The sequence below is a fragment of the Dermochelys coriacea genome, chromosome 14 (genome assembly GCF_009764565.3).
Source record: "Dermochelys coriacea isolate rDerCor1 chromosome 14, rDerCor1.pri.v4, whole genome shotgun sequence".
NCBI lineage: Eukaryota > Metazoa > Chordata > Testudines > Dermochelyidae > Dermochelys > Dermochelys coriacea.
This window is the reverse complement of record NC_050081.1, coordinates 13106999-13129475: the sequence shown is the minus strand read 5'-3', so window position 1 is coordinate 13129475 and position 22477 is coordinate 13106999. Positions and strand designations below refer to the sequence as shown.

Sequence of the window (22477 nt, the reverse complement as noted above, 5' to 3'; positions counted from 1 at the left end):
GCTTACATGGGAATTTTACTGCTGAGGGAATTGAGGGAGAGGAAGACAGTCAAACAAAGCAGCACTCTTGAAAAACAAAATATTACACACTTAGGATACAGTATTTTTCAATGATACCAGAATCTCGGCAGTGCTCAGTATATGTCACTTACCCAGTTTACATACTTAAGGAAAATTACAAAAACAGAGGAAAATGTTACTAGTTTTTGAACATTAAATTATACAAATTGCACAGGATCCTCAAAAAAAATATCTGTATAGCTTCTAAAAAGTAGATGGGCACTGTACATATATAGGAAATTTAAACTAGTGGTTTTTTGTTTTGTTTGATCTCTTACTCACTAGTTACAAGATGGAAAGCCAAATATGATAGCAAGCAGAACATGTAGCTGCATTTTGAAAAAAGACCTTGGGAGGGATGGAGGAGAGATGGTGAGGAGGCTTTAATGCAAAACAATAAACAGTGTTGTAATCGCAAAAAACCTGAGCATTCTTCCCATCGCCATTTAATTTTCTGTACCAATACTTCATGTAACATCCATTGTTTGGCATGTCAATCCAATTCACTTTCTATTCAGAGTGACTGACTGCATGTGAATTTACTGCTGAAATACATTACTGCTAGAGTGTTCAGACATTTATTCTGAATTTTATTCTGTTGTCACTACAATATATGAAATAAACTGAAGAGGAAAACTGGTGTAATATACCGACTATTTATATGCAGAATTATTCAAAATGAAAAAAGTTATATGAAAACAGAAATAAGGTAATTGCACAAAAAACACATAATATACACAAATAAGGTGATACTTTAAATGTAGCTGAAAACCCTTTGCGTATTCACACTGCAGAAATGTTTGATTTTCCTTCAGACATGGACTCAACTGTAATTCTTTGTAGTCTCCAAGAGGTTAACTAGGTGATCAACAACCTCCCCTTTCTTTTAAAGCACATTCTGGATCACAGCTAATAGTTAAACTCAGAATCCAGATCTTATTACGATTACAGATTTTTATTACAGCTGCACCAAAAAGCCCTGCTCAGGATTGTGGCTCCATTTTGCTAAGCACTGTAAAAATACATACGACAACATTCTCCGGTAAAAGAGATGACAATCTAAGAAAAGTGGCCTACAAATGGTGTGAGGGGGATTCCACTGAGTATGTTTAAAATATATACTTTAATACCTATGTACATATGCACATTGTCCCTGAGAATTATAATATAAAGTACCTACTATCCCCATCACCCCTGAAGACATCACCTAAAGGTAAACCCTAGTGATATTTCTGAAGTTGAACCACACAATTTTGATATAAAAATGGAGCTGGCTCTGAAAAAAGCAACACACACTGAATTTAAAATAATTAACTCCACAAGGCTGCCATCTTCCATGTCAAGAGTGCCTCTCTATCACGATTGATCTTCCCAGTTTATGAAACAGTCACTGTGATCCAGGAAGATAAGAATTGCCACATTGTAGCAAATTCGACAAATGGTCAAATCTATTCTAGTATTCCATCTCGCACTGTTGCCAGTACCGGATACTTCAGAAAAAGACAAGTTCTCCATGATGGGCAATTAATGCAGTATCATGCACCAGGAAAATATTTCCTCCTAACTCCAGGCAGTCAGTGACTACCTTACGTCATGAAGCAAGAGGATCAATATCCCTATAATATTTAAGTAATGTAATTGCAGATAGTTTCATTAACCATACATGTCATTGTTTTTTGCCTCCATTTCTTGTGGCAATGAGTTCCAAAGACTGTATTGTGTTAATTTCCTTTTTAAATTGGTCATTTTAACTTTGTTACAGCTGAGTTGGAACAAAGTGGCATAGCTGGAGGTCAACTGTGTCACAATACCCACAAGTCATTACATGTATATATAGACTAGCCCCGAATGGGTTCAAATTAATAGTTTATCTGTCCATTGTGGACAAACTCTACCCCAGTGGTTCCCAACCTTTCAGTGGGAATAGCATATTGCTATTCCCAGAAGACTGTGGCGGGTGCCAGACACCCTGCCGCCGAGAAACGGCAACGCGTCTTGGCACCATTTCAGTGGGCGGTTCTCCGGCATCCGCGCTCAGCAGCACGGTGTCCCATGGGTGCACAAAAATGCCCCGGCAAGCACCATGGTGTCCGCGGGCACAGTGTTGGGGATCACTGCTCCACCCTAACTATGTTTAAAATGTGCTTTCGAGATCCCTAACTAGTCTAGCAAATAGTTTTAACACACTATCTTGTTTGTTCCTGCCACAAATTTGCTTGCTTGAGCAGGTTCAGGAAACAGTTTTAGCCTCAGTTTAGACTGGACCATTGTATACAGGAGTTTTCATACTGAGGACCCTTGGGCTCACAGGTATTTGGGCTTAGGGCCTCCACCTGGATGCTGCTCATTCAATCTTTTTAGTCTTTCAAACACAAATGATGGGTGCTGTATAATAAATATACTTTCAGGTGTATACTTTCAGATGTGCATCTAGATTTATCTAACTCAATGCATCTCAAACATGAAGGCAACACACCTCTCCCCCATACACCACATCTCACTTATGAAATGTACATGTTTATTTGGAATCTACTGTGCAACTACTACTCTGGGCTCCCTCTCATCCTTTTGACTTGACACTTTAGAAAAATAGTCAATAACCAGAATGGCTACACAGCCTTCAGAACAGCAGACATCCAAATACAGCGTTTTTCACATGAGTAACAAGGCTTAAAAAAATTATCCAGAACTTATTAGCCTGGGGACCAAAACTGCTATTCAAGGTGAAATATACCTGTACTGCCATGTTCTGAAACCCAATCTCCCACCCCCCACATTCAAAGGAAAAAATTGTTTATTCGATAAGATGTTCTGCATTTATCTGTAGTATAAATTAAATAGGAACATAACATTCTGTATGTAACTTACTATGCCTCTTGATTTTGTTATATTTCCTTCACTCCCACTTTCTCAGTTCCTTACTACAGACTAAACCTGCTCCTGCATTTGCCACATTATTTCCACTTCTCTCCCGCATATATCCTTTTTGCTTCCCCAACACTGCTTTCTATTATGTCACCTGTATTTTCCATCCCATTTCCACCCCCTCCTCCTCCAAAAATGCTGACTTTGGCTCTTAATTTATTCCTCCGCTCTCTCTGGCACCAACCCTCACCTGCAGAAACACACCACACCCAGCCTTGCCCATCATCCATCCCTTCATACATAAGGCTTGAAAAGTTCACTGCACCCAATAACCAGAAGTCTAAACTAGATCATTTAATTTGATGAAGGGCCTCATTGAATAGGGGCAACATCCTGCTATGAAGCCAACCTCTGCACCAGTTTGTGCTTTGCATTCTTACTACGGTGCACTCCTTGAATCCTGCTCAGAGGTTCCATCCTTTATGGCCTCCACTTAGTGTGAAATCTGAAGCCTTTCCACCTTCCAGCAGCCAGCGGTTTAAGAGGGAGTTCTCTTTCCCCACTCCTAATCCAGAACCTTTAGATTACTGCAAGGGGAGTACATTCTCTACCGAGCTGATCCTATAACAACCTTTTTATAAAGCTCTCCTTTAACCTGCCTCTGTTGCTGCTTACAGCTGTCCCCCAGCCAGCCGCACGAATCTGACCTGATTCACAGTGTCCTTAACAGCAGCAGTAAATTTTACTAGAGGCTTGTTAATTTCACTCTGCAATTGAGCTCTACCCAGCAGCTAAGATGTTGGTGCTGTCTGAGGATTTAGACAGGCAATAGTGCATTAGTTTGTACTCTATTGTTTGGAAGGGGTTCTCTGCAATCATAAGTGAAAAGCAAATCTTACCGTAAATGCATAAATTAATGGTATTTACCCCCAGATCATGAATTTTTCAAGCCCTAATGATTAATTTAGCACTTTTAGGTCCTGCCCCATCAATGATATCAAGCCTCATCTTACCATATTCTTTACTAAATACAGAGTTCACTGTACTGAGTTACATATGTAATACCAAATTTGGATTAGCTGTAAAGTGTCAGATTTTGAACATCTGAAACAACCTGCTGTTAATAAAGTCTCCAATTGTTTGGAAGTGTCAGAATTGCTTGCATTGTCTCCATATACCAATATCCTTAATCACAAATTTAAAAGTGACCAAGATGGGAAGAGTGAATATTTGTTAACCTCACAGTGAGTCAACTGGAGACCATAACACAGCATGTGTAACACCTGACTATTGGACATCACTGACCGATTCCAAGAATATGTACATTTCCCCCCAAAGATACTCAGGAAGCCATGAAGCCCAAAATTAAGGAACTATGGCAAACAATTGAAGTCCATTTTCTAAAAAGGCTATGTTATTAAATATTATAAGTTGCCTTTTTAATGTTAAAAACCACCTGCTGCAAGTTAAGGTTAAAGTTCAACAACTGGATAATGATTCATATTTTAGTAAACAAGTAATGAAGGGAGGAAATTGTACTCTAAGCGAATCCAGAGCTCACCCACAGAAGGAATAAAACCTCAACATGAATGTTGGCTCTGTTCAAACATTTCTCTAACTCTGTATTCCGAATGCATACACTGAAGAATGCAGCACACACTGACCATTGACTTTACCACACAAAAAGCTCCAAACAAATGGCGTGGTTGCCCAACAGAAAGTGGCTGTGAAGAAAAAGGGTTTCAACTGAGTTTGAATCAATTGTTTCCAAAAATTATAAGGGACTGACCAAGGATTTCCGTATAATTCCATTGTTTTGCTATAACTACTTAATTTCTTCCCTTGCATTTGAAAACTGGATTTATCAGTAGATTTAACTGATAGCAATATATGCTCCAGAAATCAGAGAGAGTTACATGTCATTCCATTAAACAGGAGTGAGTCTAAATATCTTCGCCAAATATTTAAAACATTTGAAATAATCAAGTTGTATTTTGTAAGCAATGCCCTTCTGCCATGTACATTGGCCAAACCGGACAGTCTCTACATAAAAGAATAAATGGACAAATCAGACGTCAAGAATTGTAACATTCAAAAACCAGTTGGAGAACACTTCAGTCACCCTGGTCACTCGATTACAGACCTAAAAGTCGCAGTATTACAAAAAAACCCTTCAAAAACAGACTCCAATGAGAGACTGATGAATTTTCAAACTGGACACCATTATATTAGGCTTGAATAAAGACTGGGAGTGGATGTGTCATTACACAAAGTAAAACTATTTCCCATGTTTATTCTCCCCCTCCCCCATACTATTCCTCTCACATTCTTGTCAACTGCTGGAAATGGCCCATCTTGATCATCACTACAAAAGGTCCCCCCCACCGGTAATAGCTCACCTTAACTGAGCACTCTTGTTATAGTGTGTATAACACCCATTGTTTCATGTTCTCTGTGTGTATATATATATGTATCGATAGATTAGATAGATGTTTCTACTGTATTTTCCACTGCATGCATCCGATGGAGAGGGTTTTAGCCCACAAAAGCTTATGCTCAAATAAATTTGTTAGTCTCTAAGGTGCCACAAGTACTCCCGTTCTTTTTGTAAGCAATGTTTCCTAAAGCCTTTTTTTCATGGAACTAAGTTGTGTATTTAAAGTTAGGTCACTAAGTTTGTAGAGATCTAAATAGTGGTTTGTATGCAATGCAATCAGAGTAAGGATAGAAGAAAGCAATACACAACTGCATCTCGTCTTCCAATGGCATCCAATATTGTCCTTACTGTACAAAGTTCCAGACTATCCAGATAAACCCTGGTCTGTGTTGCTCCTGGGCACCAATATGGAGATGTTTTTAGGTGTACCATTGTGCATCCTTCAAATACTACAGCATGAATAAAAATGCAGGTATTTGAAAGCAATAGTACAATACACTGGCAAGATATATGTTAAAAACTATAATAAAGAGAAATTAATATTCAACTCTTAGTAGTGACTGCAGTGCATCATGCCATTCCACAGGATCATTTATTAAATATAAGCACTGTGCTTGGCATTGTGCAAGATAAATAATATCTAACGTACAGAAATGGTCCCTGCCCTAAGGCACTTAGTCTTATAACTAAACTGAGATATGTATATATAGAGCATCACAAATTGTGCATGCAAGGTAGCCATTTAAGTGTGAACAAGTTAATATTTTTAGAAGGACTAATGCCAAAAAGTATAATTTGACAATATGAAATGACAGGTATTTTCTGGAGGGGATAGAATGAGATCAGAAAACCTCCCTTTATAACTCAACTCATCCACTTGGAGTTGGGGTGTCAGGGTGGCCCTTGTAACACCCTGACACCCCAATATCCTAAATATATGACAGTGGTGAATATGTTTTGTACAAAATATATTTTGAGGTATCATTCTAAAAGTCCTGATCTGCTAGACATTAATATCTTGTTGGATTGTGTATGTTACCGTCGTATGTGAAGTTATGAAGTTTGGCTCTGTACATGTTACTGAAACACGTTGTGAGGTTGAAAGCACCCACAAACAGCCTTTCAGTTACAACAGTAAATAGGTCAAACAATGTTAATAGCTTATTGAGGAAAATACACAGAAGCACAAAGATTACCTCAGGAACTGTGTAAAACAGAAACCTCTCATAGATGGCACTACACAATGGGAACTGTTTGACCTAGGTCACAGCAAAAGAGCTTTTCAGCAAATGGGAAGATATAAAAGAGGAACAATGACATCATGAGGAACAGGGGCTCACTCTCCCTGCAACAACACACCTGAAAATATCTGAGGGGCAAGGACTGAACTGTGGGAAGGGATGGTCCCGGGCTAGAAGGATCTTTAGCCTGTATATGAAAACCTGGGAAAACCAAGGAAACTGGTGCCTTAAGAATCTGCCAGCCTGTTTATCACTCAGGGTGATAATTTGCTAATTTATATCCTACCTATCCAGTGTCTTAAGCTCAGTTGAGTTTATTTACTAAGGTAATCTACTTTGATCTGTTTGTAATTAATAAACTTGTTTTTGTTTCTCTAAACCTGTTCGAAATTCATAAATGGGGACAAAAACCTGTGAATACCTTGAGGGAGGGAGCAAATTCCATGAGCTTATGCTGTACTGTTCTCTGTGCAGCACAAGACAATACAATTTTGGGTTTGCATCCCAGAAGGGGAGCATACTTGAGTGCCAGGCAATCCCCTAGCTGAGTTTTCCCATGCAGAGCTGATTTCAGTATCTGTCTTTCTGCAGCTGGGCGGGTCCTTATGTGTGTGCATGCGCTAGAGGCAGCTTGAGGGCCTGGCTCAGCAGGACAGGGTGAGGGAGCCCAGGCTAGTGGAATGGGAGGGCTCAGTGGTACCCCAGTACATCCAGTGGCACCCCGAAGGGGGAGCAACCTGTTACAGCCCTTTCTAATAGGATAGGAGAAAAGGTTAGCCACGTGGTGTAGTCTCAGTCTTGCTCTCACTTCTGGGACTGACAGTAACGGAGGTAGCACACTTAGTCCATCACAGAAGGAGAATCTCACGAATCAATCAGTTTAGGCTCCTGCTTTTTAGACCAATTTAAATTCTCTTGGTTCAAGAATCGAGCATCTAGGGAGCCTTACTCTTCCAAGAAACTGTTGGTGAACTGGGATTAGAGGACAAACCTGTGGGCATAGCAAACCCTACAGGATTAATGATCCTCATCTTCAGGCACTAACAATTAAGGTCTGCTGCCATTTCAATAAAAAGAGCCCAAAGTAAAATACTGAGTAACAGAATTATTTAAAAAAGGACATTCTTCCTTCTGAAATGCTATAATCAGAGGGCCTCTTGACAGAAAGCAGTTGTCAAATCAGGCTATCTGAACTAGAACTGCACAGGTTTTTCCAAATTGTATGCGAGGCAGAAAGCTTATTAGTTCTATAGAGCTTTGATATCAAAGTCCTTTTGAATGCTCCAAAAATTATTACATTATACTGTTTTAGTCTTCCCAAAACACATCTAAAGAGGGAAGGGCCATTCAGATGTTCCTTCATTTTTTATGGCACCCAGTGTGGGATTATGTGGGAATTTTTTAAAAAAGGTTCAAGTGGAGAACATCTCAAATTCATTTGGGATTTTTAAATGTATATAAAAACTGTTTCAGGAATCTCATATTAAAATTAGAAATATTTTCCTCCGAGTCACACCACTAAGTGTTACTGACTTAATATTTTAATTTTAAACTACGAGCACTACAGTTTCACAAATTTTATATACAAATGTACATCACAGTACTTGAATACTCAAAGTTTTTCATGCCATAGAACATTAAATTCCCAAAACTGTTTACACTGTCTATCCAGCCTGTAAGTACAAGAATTGCAGGCCTTAAAAAATTGTACCTATTTAGAAAAGAAAAATCTCTCAAATACCAGGAGACAGATCTTGCATTCCCATCCCATGTTGAAAGTGCAGCCAAAATCCCCATTCACTGAGCACAAAGTTCCTTTAAAAGACAAGACTCAAAGTCACATGCAATAACTGACGTGTTGAGGAGTTTATATAACTGGAGGATGACAGTTCAGCCCTTCTAGTAATGTAATTATCACCAACAATGTACTGAATCCATGGTTTATGATGGCTTCTCATAAGATGCAAAACAAACCTGAAAACCAATAGCTCACCTTTAGGCTGGTGTTGGAGCGTGGCTGGCTTAGCTCATGGAATTTCCAGTGCTCTGACCCAGGTGTTTCCCCTCCTTCTCTCTGAGTCTCAGGTGTAAGCAGTGCATCTCCCGGAGGTAATGGGAAGATGCCCAGTGATATAGGACGCTCTTTTCTGTTGGGGGCGGTGGGGGGGAAGGGGGGAAATTAAACAAAAACACCCAACATTTAATGAGCTTCAAATTTTACACACACTGGCTATGCTATACCTGCTTTTGAATATGGCAAGGAAACAGAGTTTAGATTCAATCATGCATATTGTATTTCCTATTATATACACATGCAAGCATACAGAGTTTGCATTATTTTATTTAGTAATCCCTCAGACTGTTTATGTATTTCAAAAGTTTGAGCACTTTAGACTGTTTTAACTGATTCCAGTTTTGAACAACTTTGTGCAGCATTTATGCTGGACATCCAATAGCCATTCCAGGTGGAGAAGACTAAAAATTTTAAATATGAAATAATTGGACCATGAACATCAGAATCAATGTTTTAAAAGCAAGTTTAATTTTTTTCTTTAATTCAGATGAAGCACTAGCAATCCAATTGCATTCAGAAGCCACTTTGAAAATGCATCTCATTTGCTCAACTGTTGTACAGCACCACAACTTCTGTAATGATCAACTACTAAATCCAGACAAATCTTTTCAACTTTCCCATCCATGTCAAGCAAAAACCCCTTACCTTGAAGTCTAACTCATATCTACTCTTAAAAGCATTTCACATTTACAAGTACAGTTTGTATATCTAAAGAGCACAGTTTGTACTCTGCTTAGCTGTATGTTTGGGTGTGAACAGAAAGACCCATTATCAGAACCTGAGGCTCTGAAAATTATGGGACTATTTTTGGAATGGACTAAATTTAAGATTACAGCTTAGTTTGTATGAGAGAAACTATACAGTTAAACACTCAGATCTTATGGTGATACCACTGAAGAGTTTTCAATCTTGGTGCACTTAGATAATTACAGTTCCCAAATTAACAGATATGAGATGGCAGGAAACCTAAGTTGAGATATGAATTTAGATAGCTTTTTTAGCACAGACACAGATGACAGAAGTTACAGAACTGGATTTTTTTTTTTTTTTTTTTTTTTTTAAATCAACAGTACCAATACTGATAGGACATTGAGAAAGCTGGTAGCAGAGAGGTATGTCATGGGCGTGTGAGCAAGTTCATGGAAGGTTTTAATCCTCATATTACCGGTCATATTACCATAGCTGGCTATTCTATATTCAGCTGTTAAACTAGATAAAACAATCAAAAGTAATCTAAAATACCCCAGAAAGCATACAGAATTCCACAGACTGGCATGAAGTGGGTCCTATCTCTCCCAAGCTCCTTGGGTTATCTGGATAATGGTTCCTTGAAGTGTTAGCACCTGTGCATGGGAACACAGCACCAAAAACTAAATATCACTTTACAACAGAGAAGACTAGTGAAAGCCAAAAGATTTCACCCTCCTCTTCATAAAGACAATTTGGGAGACCCCAAAGGCTCATCTCAAAGAGCCTTCCCAAAATCCCAGGACTGATACTGTGTCCAGTGGTGTGATCACAATAAATAAAACCAGATTACATTTGGGGAAGAGACATAAAAACGTTGTTTAGAAAGTCATTTACAGAGCTGGCCACAGCATTCTGCAGAAGAATGTCAGTACCTGACACTTAACTGAAGAAAGTTAAATACATTTGCTTGGTCAAAACAGCATGATCCCAAAAGAAATGCGTGTAGTTAAGCACCACTGCCAAAAGTAAAGCCATGGTTAGAGATAAGTTTACCAAAGGTAAGAGGTAGAGAAAGTATACAACGACTGAAGAAAATTGTGCTTCGCAATACAAAAGCAGGCAGAAAGTTTAGTCCATAAACCAGTGGGCACCTCTCAATGAGAAAACTAGCGTAACTATTTTCACAATGACAGGTTTCAGAGTAGCAGCCGTGTTAGTCTATATTTGCAAAAAGAAAAGGTGCAAGTGTGGCACCTTAGAGACTAACAAATATGGAGACGCAAGTCTATAGTATTGACTTGTAAAATGATTAGGGCCCTATCTATATTAGCCAGGACAACTTCATAGTCTGCTAACAAGACCTGTGTAGCCAAGGGAAGGTCCACGCTCCTACGTAAAGAGGATGAAGAAAAAGATAGTAAAGATAGTGAAGAAGTGCTTGTACTTGGGGCCCAAGAAGCAATAGGCCCTTTTGAGAACATTCACTATGTCTGGATAAAAATTTTCAAAAAAGATTAAAAACTTTTAGGAAGTTAAAGAAAATGCCTGAACAAGCATCTTGTGAGTACTGATATATGAAAGACTACGATGTACAAGATAACATCTGTATGACTAAATATGCTGTACAAAAATTGATACCAAAGATTCTGCACTAGGAAACTAGTACACACAGGAGGGGTAGGCTCTTAACCAATACAGAAAGACAGCTGGACATTCAATCAGCATTAATACAGTTAAGCACAAATAACGTGATGCAAATGAAAAAAGCAAAAGCAATCAAGTCACATAGATAAAAAGTATTGGAAAATAAAAAGGGTTGGGTTATCCTGGAACAATAACAACTCTGAAGAAAAAACCTTACTAAATAGTTGCAAGACTAAACAAGTTTTTTTCTACAACAGCAGGAGTCTTTGGAATCTATTCAAGTACTTCCTTTGTTTAGCATTCCCACATTTCTAATACACTGGGGGAGGGGGAGGGGAGAGGAGACAGACAGACTTTTCATTTCAAGTATTGATTTTCTGGAAAAAAAAATCCAGTGCCAAAAATCAAGTTGTCCCCTTTCAGTTTAAAAGAGGGCTCGCCTTAAAGCATGCTCTGAGAGGCCCTTAGCTTTGGAAACCACCTTCTGGACGAGTGGTCCAAAGAATCCCAGATCTGTTTCTCTTCAGGGCATGCTGCAAAACTTTTCTATACAGGCTTTTAAGCAGAGGAGGAGTTTAATGGGGAGAATTATGGACTAAGAAGGGAGAGGGGAATCCTCAAAGAAAAATTTTCTTCAGTTGGGCTCACTTTGGGGACGAGGGGGAGAATTAGTTCGACTGTCATTTTAAAAATAATTAATTAGTGACCTAGAGTAAATAGATAGATGTTTTATATGTATGACCTCAAAATCAAAATACATGCAAGGAAGAGGTCATTAAGTTGTAAGGGGGTCTGTCTTCCCTTTTGACAAGCAAGATCTTCTCCCACTAAAAATATCAATTTGTTTGCTTGCTTGCATGTGGGATGGGGAAGAGTCTCCCTTTCAGTTTCCAAGAAATATTTGGAAAGATGTCATTTTGCTGAATTAAAGTCAGATATTAAAGTTTACTCCCTAAACAACCAATAATAAAAGTATCTGTTTAGTCTATTTCTTTTAACAGTGGCCTACTGAAATATTAGAGCTTTAAGTATTTTTGCAGCCACTCTACATTATATATTTTTGATGACAAATATTCCAGTTAATTATTACATATTCAGACCATAATGCTTTTTCAATAGCAATTTTCTACAATTTTTTTTCTAAGCTAAGAAAATCAACAGCACAGCCTTTAAAAAGGCTGGCTTATTTACATACTATAATCATTCTAAAATTTAACCAAAAGGCTCTACTGAAAAAAGACAGCACAGTTTCTGAGAAAGACTTGAAATATAAATATTCACTTGAAAAGTGATGACATGCTACTAAAAGATTTCTTTATCAAGCTGATAGCATTTGTGTAAAGTTTTAGAGTTCAGACTTTTTAAACCTAAAAAAAAAAAAGTAAAATATTTTGCTTTAAGTATAAGGCCTTAGTAATTGATTTTACAAAAAGAAAAGGAGTACTTGTGGCACCTTAGAAACTAACAAATTTATTTGAGCATAAGCTTTCGTGAGCTACAGCTCACTTCATCGAAAGCTTATGCTCAAATAAATTTGTTAGTCTCTAAGGTGCCACAAGTACTCTTTTTTTCGGAAATCTGATTATTCTACAGTAATATATTACCCTATTAAACTTACTAAAATGCCTAAAGTCTACCAAACACTTAAGTCAACTACCCACTACATTTACATATTTGTCACAAAAGATTAAAAAAATGCACTGAAAGCTAGAGACCAAACCCAGGCCATGTGCTACATTGATTCTTTTAAAATCATCTTTCATTAGAACTAATTTTCCGACAATCACATATTTTTAACAAGTATATAAATTTATTTAAGCCAGAGTGATAAATAAATGCCAAGTTCACTAGTTTGAAAGATACAATTTTAAAATGTGGCCCATTGTATTTCATTTAAAACAAACAGTAAAATGTGTCCAAAAAAAAATATTTGTTTGTACTAATGCAGGTCTTCTACTACTCTAGGCAACCAGGACAAACAGCACATAACTCAAGGGAGGAAAGAGTTGGTTGATTGCCATACAAGTATAAAGAGAACGATGAGAGAGGATAACATTTGACTCAACAATAGTGATAGGCTCTTACAGCTCTAATACCCAAATACAAGATTTTTCTTGCAAAGTATTTTAAATTAACAGTATTTTTTTTTTAAAGAAGTAATGTAAAAAAATATTGAAATTATATATTTGAACAGAGTTCCCATTACCTGTATATAAATTGCATAAAGAAAAGGCCTAAACTTACAAATTTAGGACTATATAATATTTAGGACTATATAATATTCGCTAAATACCTTACAACACAATGAGTGCAAGCTCTGTCCACAATGTTTAACAAAGCACCTCTATTCTGTTGGCAAGTTAGTGTCAAAGATTTATTTAACTGCTTTCTAAAGGAAACACTCACCAACTGACCTTGTAATTACTTAAAAAAACCACTAATGCAAATTTCCTTTAACAATTTACAAAACAGTGCCTTGCCTTAGTGTATGAATACTGAATATACAGGACTTCAAATCAGCACTTTATATCCCCTTGCCTCCTTCTATAGATCAAAAGATGAGCAAGAACAAAGAATACAATAAGAAGAGGTTCAGTAGGTCAGAGTACCTGAGTATCCTTGATAGATTCTGCGTCAGAGCTGGCACACCAGTAGAAATAGAAAAGTGCACAAGCAGCAAAACAGAAAGAGATACTAAGATAGCTGAATTAATGACCACCGCCCCGCCAACGAAGCCAAACACAAATAGCAGCATGCATCCAGGACTCATGGTGCTGCGCTGGCATGGTGAAACGCCGGAACCAAGGCTACACGGATGACAAGGGTGTATCTTTGTAGTGAAAGTCTGTCATTCAGCTGCTGCCACAAAAACAATGCCATCAGCAGCAGCTTTCCACTCTCTCCTGCAGCAGCTCCAAACCAATGACATCACTTCTCTCCTCCCCCACCTCAATGAACCATAGAGCTGCTGCTCTTAGCATCTATGCAACAACCCAGAGACACAGCCAGCTTATTACCTATTCTCTCCCCCTTCCAGAGTTCATTGGCAAAAAGCTTTGAGAGCTACATAATATATTCACATAAAGCTCTCTGCACAAGCAGACATTTAGATATGTTCCTTTGTAAACCTGTGTATAAAGCAGCAGAAGCAATGCAATATTATTTAAGTATTTTTAGACTCGTATTTCTGCTGTCTGTTATTTTGAAATTATCCATATCCTGAAAGAAACCCTGTCTAAATTTATAAAAATGTATGCCAAAATTATTGCCCAAGACCAATGTACAGACTATTTATCAACATTTAGTGTTACAAAAGCAATGTTTTTTTCCATGGATTTCTACAGTATTCTCCTACTGCATTCCAATCATCCGACAAATCTTTCTGATTCAGCCAAACTGTTGTTGTAGGATTAAAGAACAGACAGTCTTGCAAACATACATGAATGAATTCTTCTTTTATTTCAGGGTGAGAGCATAATAATGCTTACCTAATTCTATTTTGTGTGATGGATTCTAGCAGATCACCCCCCGTTAGTTGATGAAGTTTGGTTCTTTCCAAGTGTTCCATATAATTGTGAATCATCTGTTTAAAACAAAAGATACTGTAAGACATATTAAGTATCATTTAAATGTATTGCAATAGTGTATTTTACGGCCAATATTTTGCACCACTTCGCAATCCTCCTCTGCATATCTGAAAAAAAGGTATCAGGAGCCCACTCCATTTTACAGTTTAGAGTTAATTTCTTTCAAGAAAGTAAACCAATGTTAGCAAAATATTTGACATTTATGGCCACAAGTCTGAACTGAGACCCTTTCCTTAAAATTTGAGCATTAAAGAACCTTAAGTTATTTTTCAAAAATAAAAATTCAGTTTCACTTTAACCCCTTAAATATATTCCTATATTCATGCACAGGAAATACCTGAATAGCAACATAAATGTCCATGGCATTTCAGACAGAGTTCTGCAACTAAGTGCCCATAAATGGAAATAACGAAACCCCAATTACTGTAACCTGCTGAAGTTTAAACGCATCCATGGAGTAAAGGCAGTGTGTGTGATATTTCTTTGAATGACTGACAACTAAATCTTCTATATGCAGAGATATTTATAAAAACAGAGAAAATAGTATATGCTGAAACATTTTATTGCATTAAGTGTTAATACAGTATAGCAAAAACCAGCATCTATCTAGAATATAGTCACCAAAATAAAATGATATTTTTAAAACTATATTATGTTTACATTTTAAGCAGTTAGTTCCTTTATCAAAAATGTGGCCTAATTTACTAGTTAATACATTAACAAAGAACATGGTAAGTGTCTGGAATTTAGAAAAGTGAAGTGAGATCAGATGTGTGTTTCAGGCTTTCCTTTGACTACGTGTATTCTGGTCAGATCATTATTTTACCAAGAATTGTTAACTTCCCCATCTACACCAAACTGCTCCATAATGAAGATAAATATCAGACACCAGAAGACTGAAAAGAGACACTGAAAAAAGTCCCTATGTAAAAGCAGAACTTGCTTTTTTCTAATTTATTCAATAGAGTCAAAGGAATACCCAAAATCACAGATAGATACTACAATTGCTCATTGTTTTGGTTTTTTGTTACCTCATGTATGGTCTTGCAAATGTATATAGCTTTCTGCAAATAAAATCAGTGTTGAATTTTATGTTCTTTAAATGTGTATTTGTAGTAGAATGTAAAACAGGAATAGGTATATACGCTGTACATGGTAATCTGTATATATTTCAGTGAGGGTTCTATAAAATTGCAATCATGGGGATTTATTGCTAAAAACGAAGTATTTGTAAACAAAAAGTTAAAGAAACAGACAAGCTATTTGAGCTATGGATGTACTATTAACCCATTTTATTTGTTATTGCATAAGTAGCCCTCTGTAAAAAGACAGTTGCATTATTTGTAATAATTATTTCACACCTTGGATAAAATAAGCCACTAACCAGAACGCTTACTAGTTCATTAAAATCTGATCATATCTAGGGTATCCTTTGTCTAGATTTTGACCTGAAAATAAATAAATAAAATAAAGGAACACTGGCTGGTTGGTATCTTAGGTAGTACCCACCATAAACTGATGGGCATATTATCAATACCAAATTTTAGCCAAATTAGATCAATCCCTTCCTTCTGTTACCATTTTCTCATAATTGTGTACATACTTTCCCTTCCCTCCTCCATTCCACAGGAACAAGTTTTGTACCTACAAAATGAGGAAGAAATAAGACATCACAAAAGGCGGTACATTTCAGTTTTAAGCTAGTGAGTAGTTAGAATTTTTTTCTGATCCTTTTAAGATTTATCTTATTTTACTCTTAAGGTTTTCATTAAATCATGCTGTTCTAGCTAGCATTTCACGGTCATTTAGAACAATGCTTAATCTTCAATAGCATGTGTGCTGTTACACTGGAGCACAATAGGGTTTTATAAATCTATCAAGCCAATCAGGAGCATGAGGCATAAGGCTGTGTGCGATTAGAGTGGTAATGATAGAGCCGTCAATTTTATGAAATTGTTTAAATGACAATGGTCATAACTGAAAACAGGCATTAAAACTACAACGATATGTAATAGCAGATTTTATAACGTTAATTCTTCATTATAATCATCATTGTGCAAGGCACCACAGTCATATCAAAATGAACAGGAAATACAACACACAAGTCACTGACCAGCAATCTTCCTCCACATTTTTCATGCACATCTGAGAAGCGTGCCATACTACATCCTGTCCAGTCAGCAAGCCACATCGAGCCACACTTGTCGCAGGTGCGCCCTGCCCCTGCTTCCTGCAAAACTTGCTTTGGCTATCTTGCTCAATTTATAATCCTTGACTATTTTAAAGTACCAAGAGACCATAAACATTAAGGACTTCTGTACAATACGGTTCTGATTGCATTTATAATATAGCCATAGTCTATTTACCAGGTCAGGCCCAAGACCATGGGATGCTGTTGAGAAAAGGTGGGCTGCTGGGAAGACCAGGGGTGCACTTCACCAAGAAGGGGAAGAGCATCTTCGTGCACCAACTCGGCAACCCAGCAAGGAGGGCTTTAAACTAAGTTCAAAGGGGGCAGATGACAAAAGCCATATATTTTATGTATAAAAATATAACCTTAAAAGACTAGATGGGGGTGGGGGTCACATGGAAAATTACATTAGGGTCATTAGCGCAACAAGAGGGAAATCAGTGCAGGAATCTGATTAACATCTTGGATGTCTATACAAATACGTAAGGAGTATGGGGAACAAACAGGACGAACTGAAAGTATTAGTACATAAGCTAAATTTTGAGTTCATTGGTGTTAGAGACTTGGTGGGATAAATCCCATGACCAGAATATTGGTATAGAGGGGTATAGCTTGTTCAGGAAAAACAGGAAGCCTAAAAATGGAGGTGGTGTTGCATTATACATCAAGAATGTGCACACTTGTTCTGACGTTCAAAAGGAGGTCAGAAGCAGACCAGTTAAGAGTCTCTGTGTAAAGATAAAAGGGGTGATATAGTATGGATACTGTAGTCCACCAAATCAAGGAGAGGACGTGCATGAGACATTTCTAGAACAAACAGAAATAAACAAAAACACAAGACCTGGGAGTAATGGTGGACTTTAGCTACCCAGACTTCTGTAGGAAAAGCAGTGAAACAACGTTTCCAACATGTTCTTGGAATGTACTGGGGACAACTTTTTCCTCCCAGAAAGGAGAGGAAACAACAAGGAGGAGAGTCATTTTAGCCTTGATTCTGACCCACAGGGAGGAATTAGTAATGAATCACTCCATTCCTGCCTGCTCCACCACCCCCTCCAGCACTCACACTCCCCGACCCTTGCTCACTTTCACCAGGCTGGGGCAGGAGGTTGGGGTTCAGGGGGGTGCAGGCTCTGGGCTATGGCCGAGCAGTTCGGAGGGGGCTCCAGGCAGAGCCTGGGGCAGGGGGTTGTGGTGTTGGAGGGGGTATGGAGTGCTGGCTCCAGGAGGGAGCTCAGTGCTGGAGATGGAGCTCCCACCAGGGGTGCAGTGGGGCTAAGGAGGACTCCCTACGCTGCTCCCGGAAGCAGCCAATACAACCCTGTGGCGGGGGGTGGGGTGGGTGGGTGTGGCTCCGCATGCTGCTCCTGTCTGCAAGTGCCTCCCCTGCAGCTCCCATTGGCCGCAGTTCCCAGCCAATGGGAGCTACAAGGGCAGCTCTTGCAGGCAGGAGCAGCATGCAGAGATCTCGCTCCCCCAGGGGCTGTGGTGGCGTGCTGGCTGCTTCCAGGAGCAGAGTGGGGCTGGGGAAGGCAGGGAGCCTGCCTTAGCTTCACTGTGCTTCCTGACTTTTAGCAGCTGGAGATAGTAATCGACTGGCAGAGACTCCAGGATCCACCAGTCAATTGTGATGTATGGTTTGATGGTGATGACCACTGATCTACATATATAGGGCAGGAGGAAGGTTATATTTACAGGGCTAAATGATTCAATATATCCTGTCACACTGACATTCTACTCTTTTATTCACCATTACCATTTTTAAATCAAATATTGGTAAGTTATCCATTAGCATCTCATTAGGAAATTAACACATTACAGAAATGCTCCTCTGCTGCAAAAGTTTGAAAAAGAATCCCTCAAGGTCACTGGAATAATCCAAGATTAGTCATCCTGATCAAAGGTTGCCTGTCTCCTTATCACTAATAGGTTTCCTCAGTTTCTTTGTATCCTGTACAGTACTCTATGTTTTCCAAAGAAATGTTTCCTTCTACTTAAAGAGGGAAGGTGTTTGGGAATTGCTATCAGACCATCTCTACTATACATCATTTATAGCACACCACTTTTCTCCAAGCTAATTACAAATTTTGAAAAGTTTCTTCAGCTGTTTGTTCACACAAGTTCTTCCTTCCCAGCTTCCCACACAAGAGATAAGGAGAAAGCTGTCTTTATGGCTTGGCTTTTTAGTACAAGAATATCTTTTTCTGAGTACAGCTATTAGTGTCATTAGACCTCACTTCCAAATGCTATTGCAAGCTTGAAAAAGGTTAAATTTCCTATTTAAATATAAAAGCAGGTAAATGAAGTAGTACAGCGGTTCTCAAACTGTGGGTCATGACCCCATTTTAATGGGGTCACCAGGGCTGGTGTTAAGACTTGCTGGAGCTCAGGGCTGAAGCCCGAGCCCTACCATCTGGGACCAAAGCTGAAGCCCAAGTCCCACCACCTGGGATGGAAGCACAAGGGCTTCAGCCCCAGGCACCAGGGCTCCAGTTACAGGCCCCACTTGGGTTTTGCCCTCCCTGCCCCCCTGAAATGGGCGGGGCTCGGGTGGGCTCAGGCTTCAGTCCCCTTTCTGGGATCATGTAGTAATTTTTATTGTCAGAAGAGGGGCGCAGTGCAGTGCAGTGAAGTTTGAGAACCCCAAAGTTGTAGATTGTGTCATGGCCATTAAAAATATTCAAATTATCATCCCTCTTCTCTCTGCTCTGGTTCATGCACTGCACTGACAAGTCTACTGTACTCTATATGTAGTAGCAGCAGAGAGAAATTTAATAGAATATTGACAGTATATTTCAGTCAGTTTGCAGAAAAGGGCAAAGGTAAGCAGACGAATGGAATGAGATAAAAATAGGAAAAGGAAATGAGCCATAATGTCAAAAAGAGGAAAGGACAAGAGAACACACCAATGAATGAAAGATGGAGAAAAAAAGCTAGACAAGCCTCATACTAAAAAGTGGGATGAGGAGAGAGAGAAAAAAGGATAAGGGGAATCAACAAACAGTAAATAAAGGCAGAGGACGTCAAATGGTTTAGATCAGCGGTTCTCAAACTGTGAGTCAGGACCCCAAAGTGGGTCATGACCCTGTTTTAAGGGGTCACCAGGGCTGGCTTGGACTTGCTGGGCCAGGGGACAAAGCCAAACCCGAGCCACACTGTCTGGGGCCAAAGCCTGAGGGTGTCAGCCTTGGGCAGTGGGGCTGAGATTACAGGCCCCCCTGCCTGGCACTAAAGCCCTTGGGCTTTGGCTCCTGCCCCACCACCCAGGACATTGGGGCTTTGCCCTCCCAACCCAAGGTGGCAGGGATCGGGCATGCTCAGGCTTCGGTCCCCACTCCTGGGGCCATGTAGTAATTTTTTATTTATTTTTGGTCAGAAGGGGGTCGCGGTGCAATGAAGTTTGAGAACCCCAGGTTTAGACAGCTGTCAGAGCTAATCTGCAAGCTTCAAACGCTCCTTTTGTTATTTGATCAACTGACAGGAAAAGTGAGTTATTTCAGTAAGCATCAAGGATTATTTCCAAAGACAAAAGAGAAGCTGATTAAAGAAAGAAGAACAATATTCCTATTTAGAGAGAATGAGAGTAGAAGGTAAGTTCTTGAAACAAATACTGTGGTGAAATCACTCAGCTGAATCAGAGGTTTGATTTCATGCAAAAGACCCTTGAAGGCAACTTCAAAACTACATTAAGCAATCTGTAGAGTGATGTCATCCAAATAATCTTACACTAAATAAAAACAGTGAGTTTACCAGAGCAGAACTAAAACACTAGGAAGGGTAGTGAAGGGGTTAGACAATAAGAAAACTGAGAAAATTCAAGGGAGAAAAGCTGATATCACTGTCTTTTCATTCTATCTGGTTTCTCAGTTTTAATCCACTCCATCATGAATCATTAAACAAAATAAAGACATGTGCATAGGACAGGTGAAGATGGACTCAGTCTTGTACGAGCGTGGCAAGATCATCTATGAGCTACAATATAAAAAGCAAGTGAGGTCTGAGAAGAAGTTCATGTTTTCCAGGATTCCTTAGTGACCCTGTAACTGTGCTAGAAAACCCTACAAATTAAGAGGAGACTATGAATTAGTACCCGGTTATTTCCTCCACTTTTACGTGTATTGCAGTAATGCCTAGAAGTCCCACCAAAGCCCATTATGCCAAGCAAGGTAAACACAGAATGAGACAGTTCCTGTTCCAAACAGCTTACAGTCTAAAAACACACGACAGGCATGGGGTGGAAAGAAAAACACACAACTCAGAATGAATAATGTGACATTTGGCCAATGTCACGTACGATTTTTAGTAAGGGTTTGGGGAGTATTAGGTTGTGAAAGGAGTTACTAAAAGGAGAAAGCCAAGGAAAAGAAAGGAGGGGAACATGGAGTGACACCTAAGTGAAAGTGACTGGAAAGGAGTAGGGTAGAGAAATCCATCAAAAAGCACATCACAGGAAACGGAATGCCCAGAGTAAAAACTGAAAAAGAACTGTGACTTGAAGGGAATGAGACAAGAGCGAGCTGCATTAAATCCTTCTCGTTTGTGGTACAAGATAGTCACCTCAGTGATAATAAAATCTAAGGAAACAACTTTTCCCACCCAAAAGAGTGCATTTTAAATTGTATAAATGTTTGGTAAATTATTTGAATAAACCAAACCTGCATAGCTTGTTGTCCGTTTTGGAAGAAAATCTATATAAAAAACAAGACATTCCAAACATTCTATTAGTGTTCATTAAATCAAGTTCAATTGATTACATACATTTGTTGATCATTTTTGTAAATGTAGTATTGGGGAACGGGGAAGAAAAGTTTAAATGTTTATATTAATTTCTATTATGGTAATGCCTGGAGGCCCCAGTCAGGATCAGGGCCCATTGTGCTAAGTATTGTATAAACATAAAGAGACATGGTCTCTGCTCCAGCGAGTTTACAATTTAAACAAGCAACACAAAAGGGTGCAAGGAAGTGCTTCAAAGTCTGAACATTTTTTTTTAAATATACCACATATATCTTATAGGCAGGGCTGGTTGCACCTCCTATTAAGCAGCTTGCTTGTCACTTCCCATTACAAAACCCTGTTTTCAATTGCTTATAACTTTACCAAACTAATCATTTGGGCTGAATTTTTCTAGACCATGAGTCTGCCTCAGTCTTAAATTTTTTATAAAGTTTCAGACAAAACAGTTCAGCTGTTTCCAAGGATAAAACGAAGGAAAAAAATTGCAATGTTAAAAATAATCCTGATAACCTTTACTTTGAGACTGCAGCACTCCCATGCTTTGGAGCAGAGGTGGTGTCTGTGTCAGGGATGAGCCTTTTACTGTTCCTGTGATAATCCATCTTACTTTGGCCTTTGAAAAAAAAAATCTCAGTTCACATATGCTCAAGTAGAGAAGTGCTAGAGCTGAACAGCTAAAATGCCTGAAGAATCTATGCTCAATGAGCATGCTTCAGTTCCTAGTGCTGGCTAACCTAAGCACGCACCATCCCCACACAGCACCTGAGTATACTCCATTCCCAGAGTGGGGCCAGGCACTGGAACTGAGAGCAGGGAGCCCATATCTCCTGCCTTTATGCTCTCAATGACACGCTGTGGCACCCAGGCAGCCACCTGACTCAAATGCAAAGGAAACAAGTGCTGAACTGGGGATGGGGTGGGTGGGGAAGGCAGCAGGATACTGTGACTGGA

General features: G+C 38.9%; 1 protein-coding gene across 20 annotated transcripts in view; it reads right to left on the bottom strand.

Annotated features, from left to right (window-relative positions):
• SPAG9 (sperm associated antigen 9) overlaps positions 1–22477 on the bottom strand; it is a 101400-nt gene that overhangs the window by 45221 nt on the left and 33702 nt on the right. For 8 of the 20 annotated variants that reach the window (XM_043497590.1, XM_043497593.1, XM_043497591.1 and 5 more), the window contains exons 4-6: positions 21445–21477; positions 14500–14594; positions 8597–8750 (exon numbers count right to left, since the gene is read on the bottom strand). In XM_043497590.1, coding sequence (XP_043353525.1) covers positions 8597–8750; positions 14500–14594; positions 21445–21477 — 282 coding nt within the window. Of the gene's footprint in view, positions 1–8596; positions 8751–13620; positions 13977–14499; positions 14595–21444; positions 21478–22477 lie in introns of those variants that run through there. The other 12 variants (XM_038370568.2, XM_038370569.2, XM_038370572.2 and 9 more) reach the window with 7 other exon arrangements.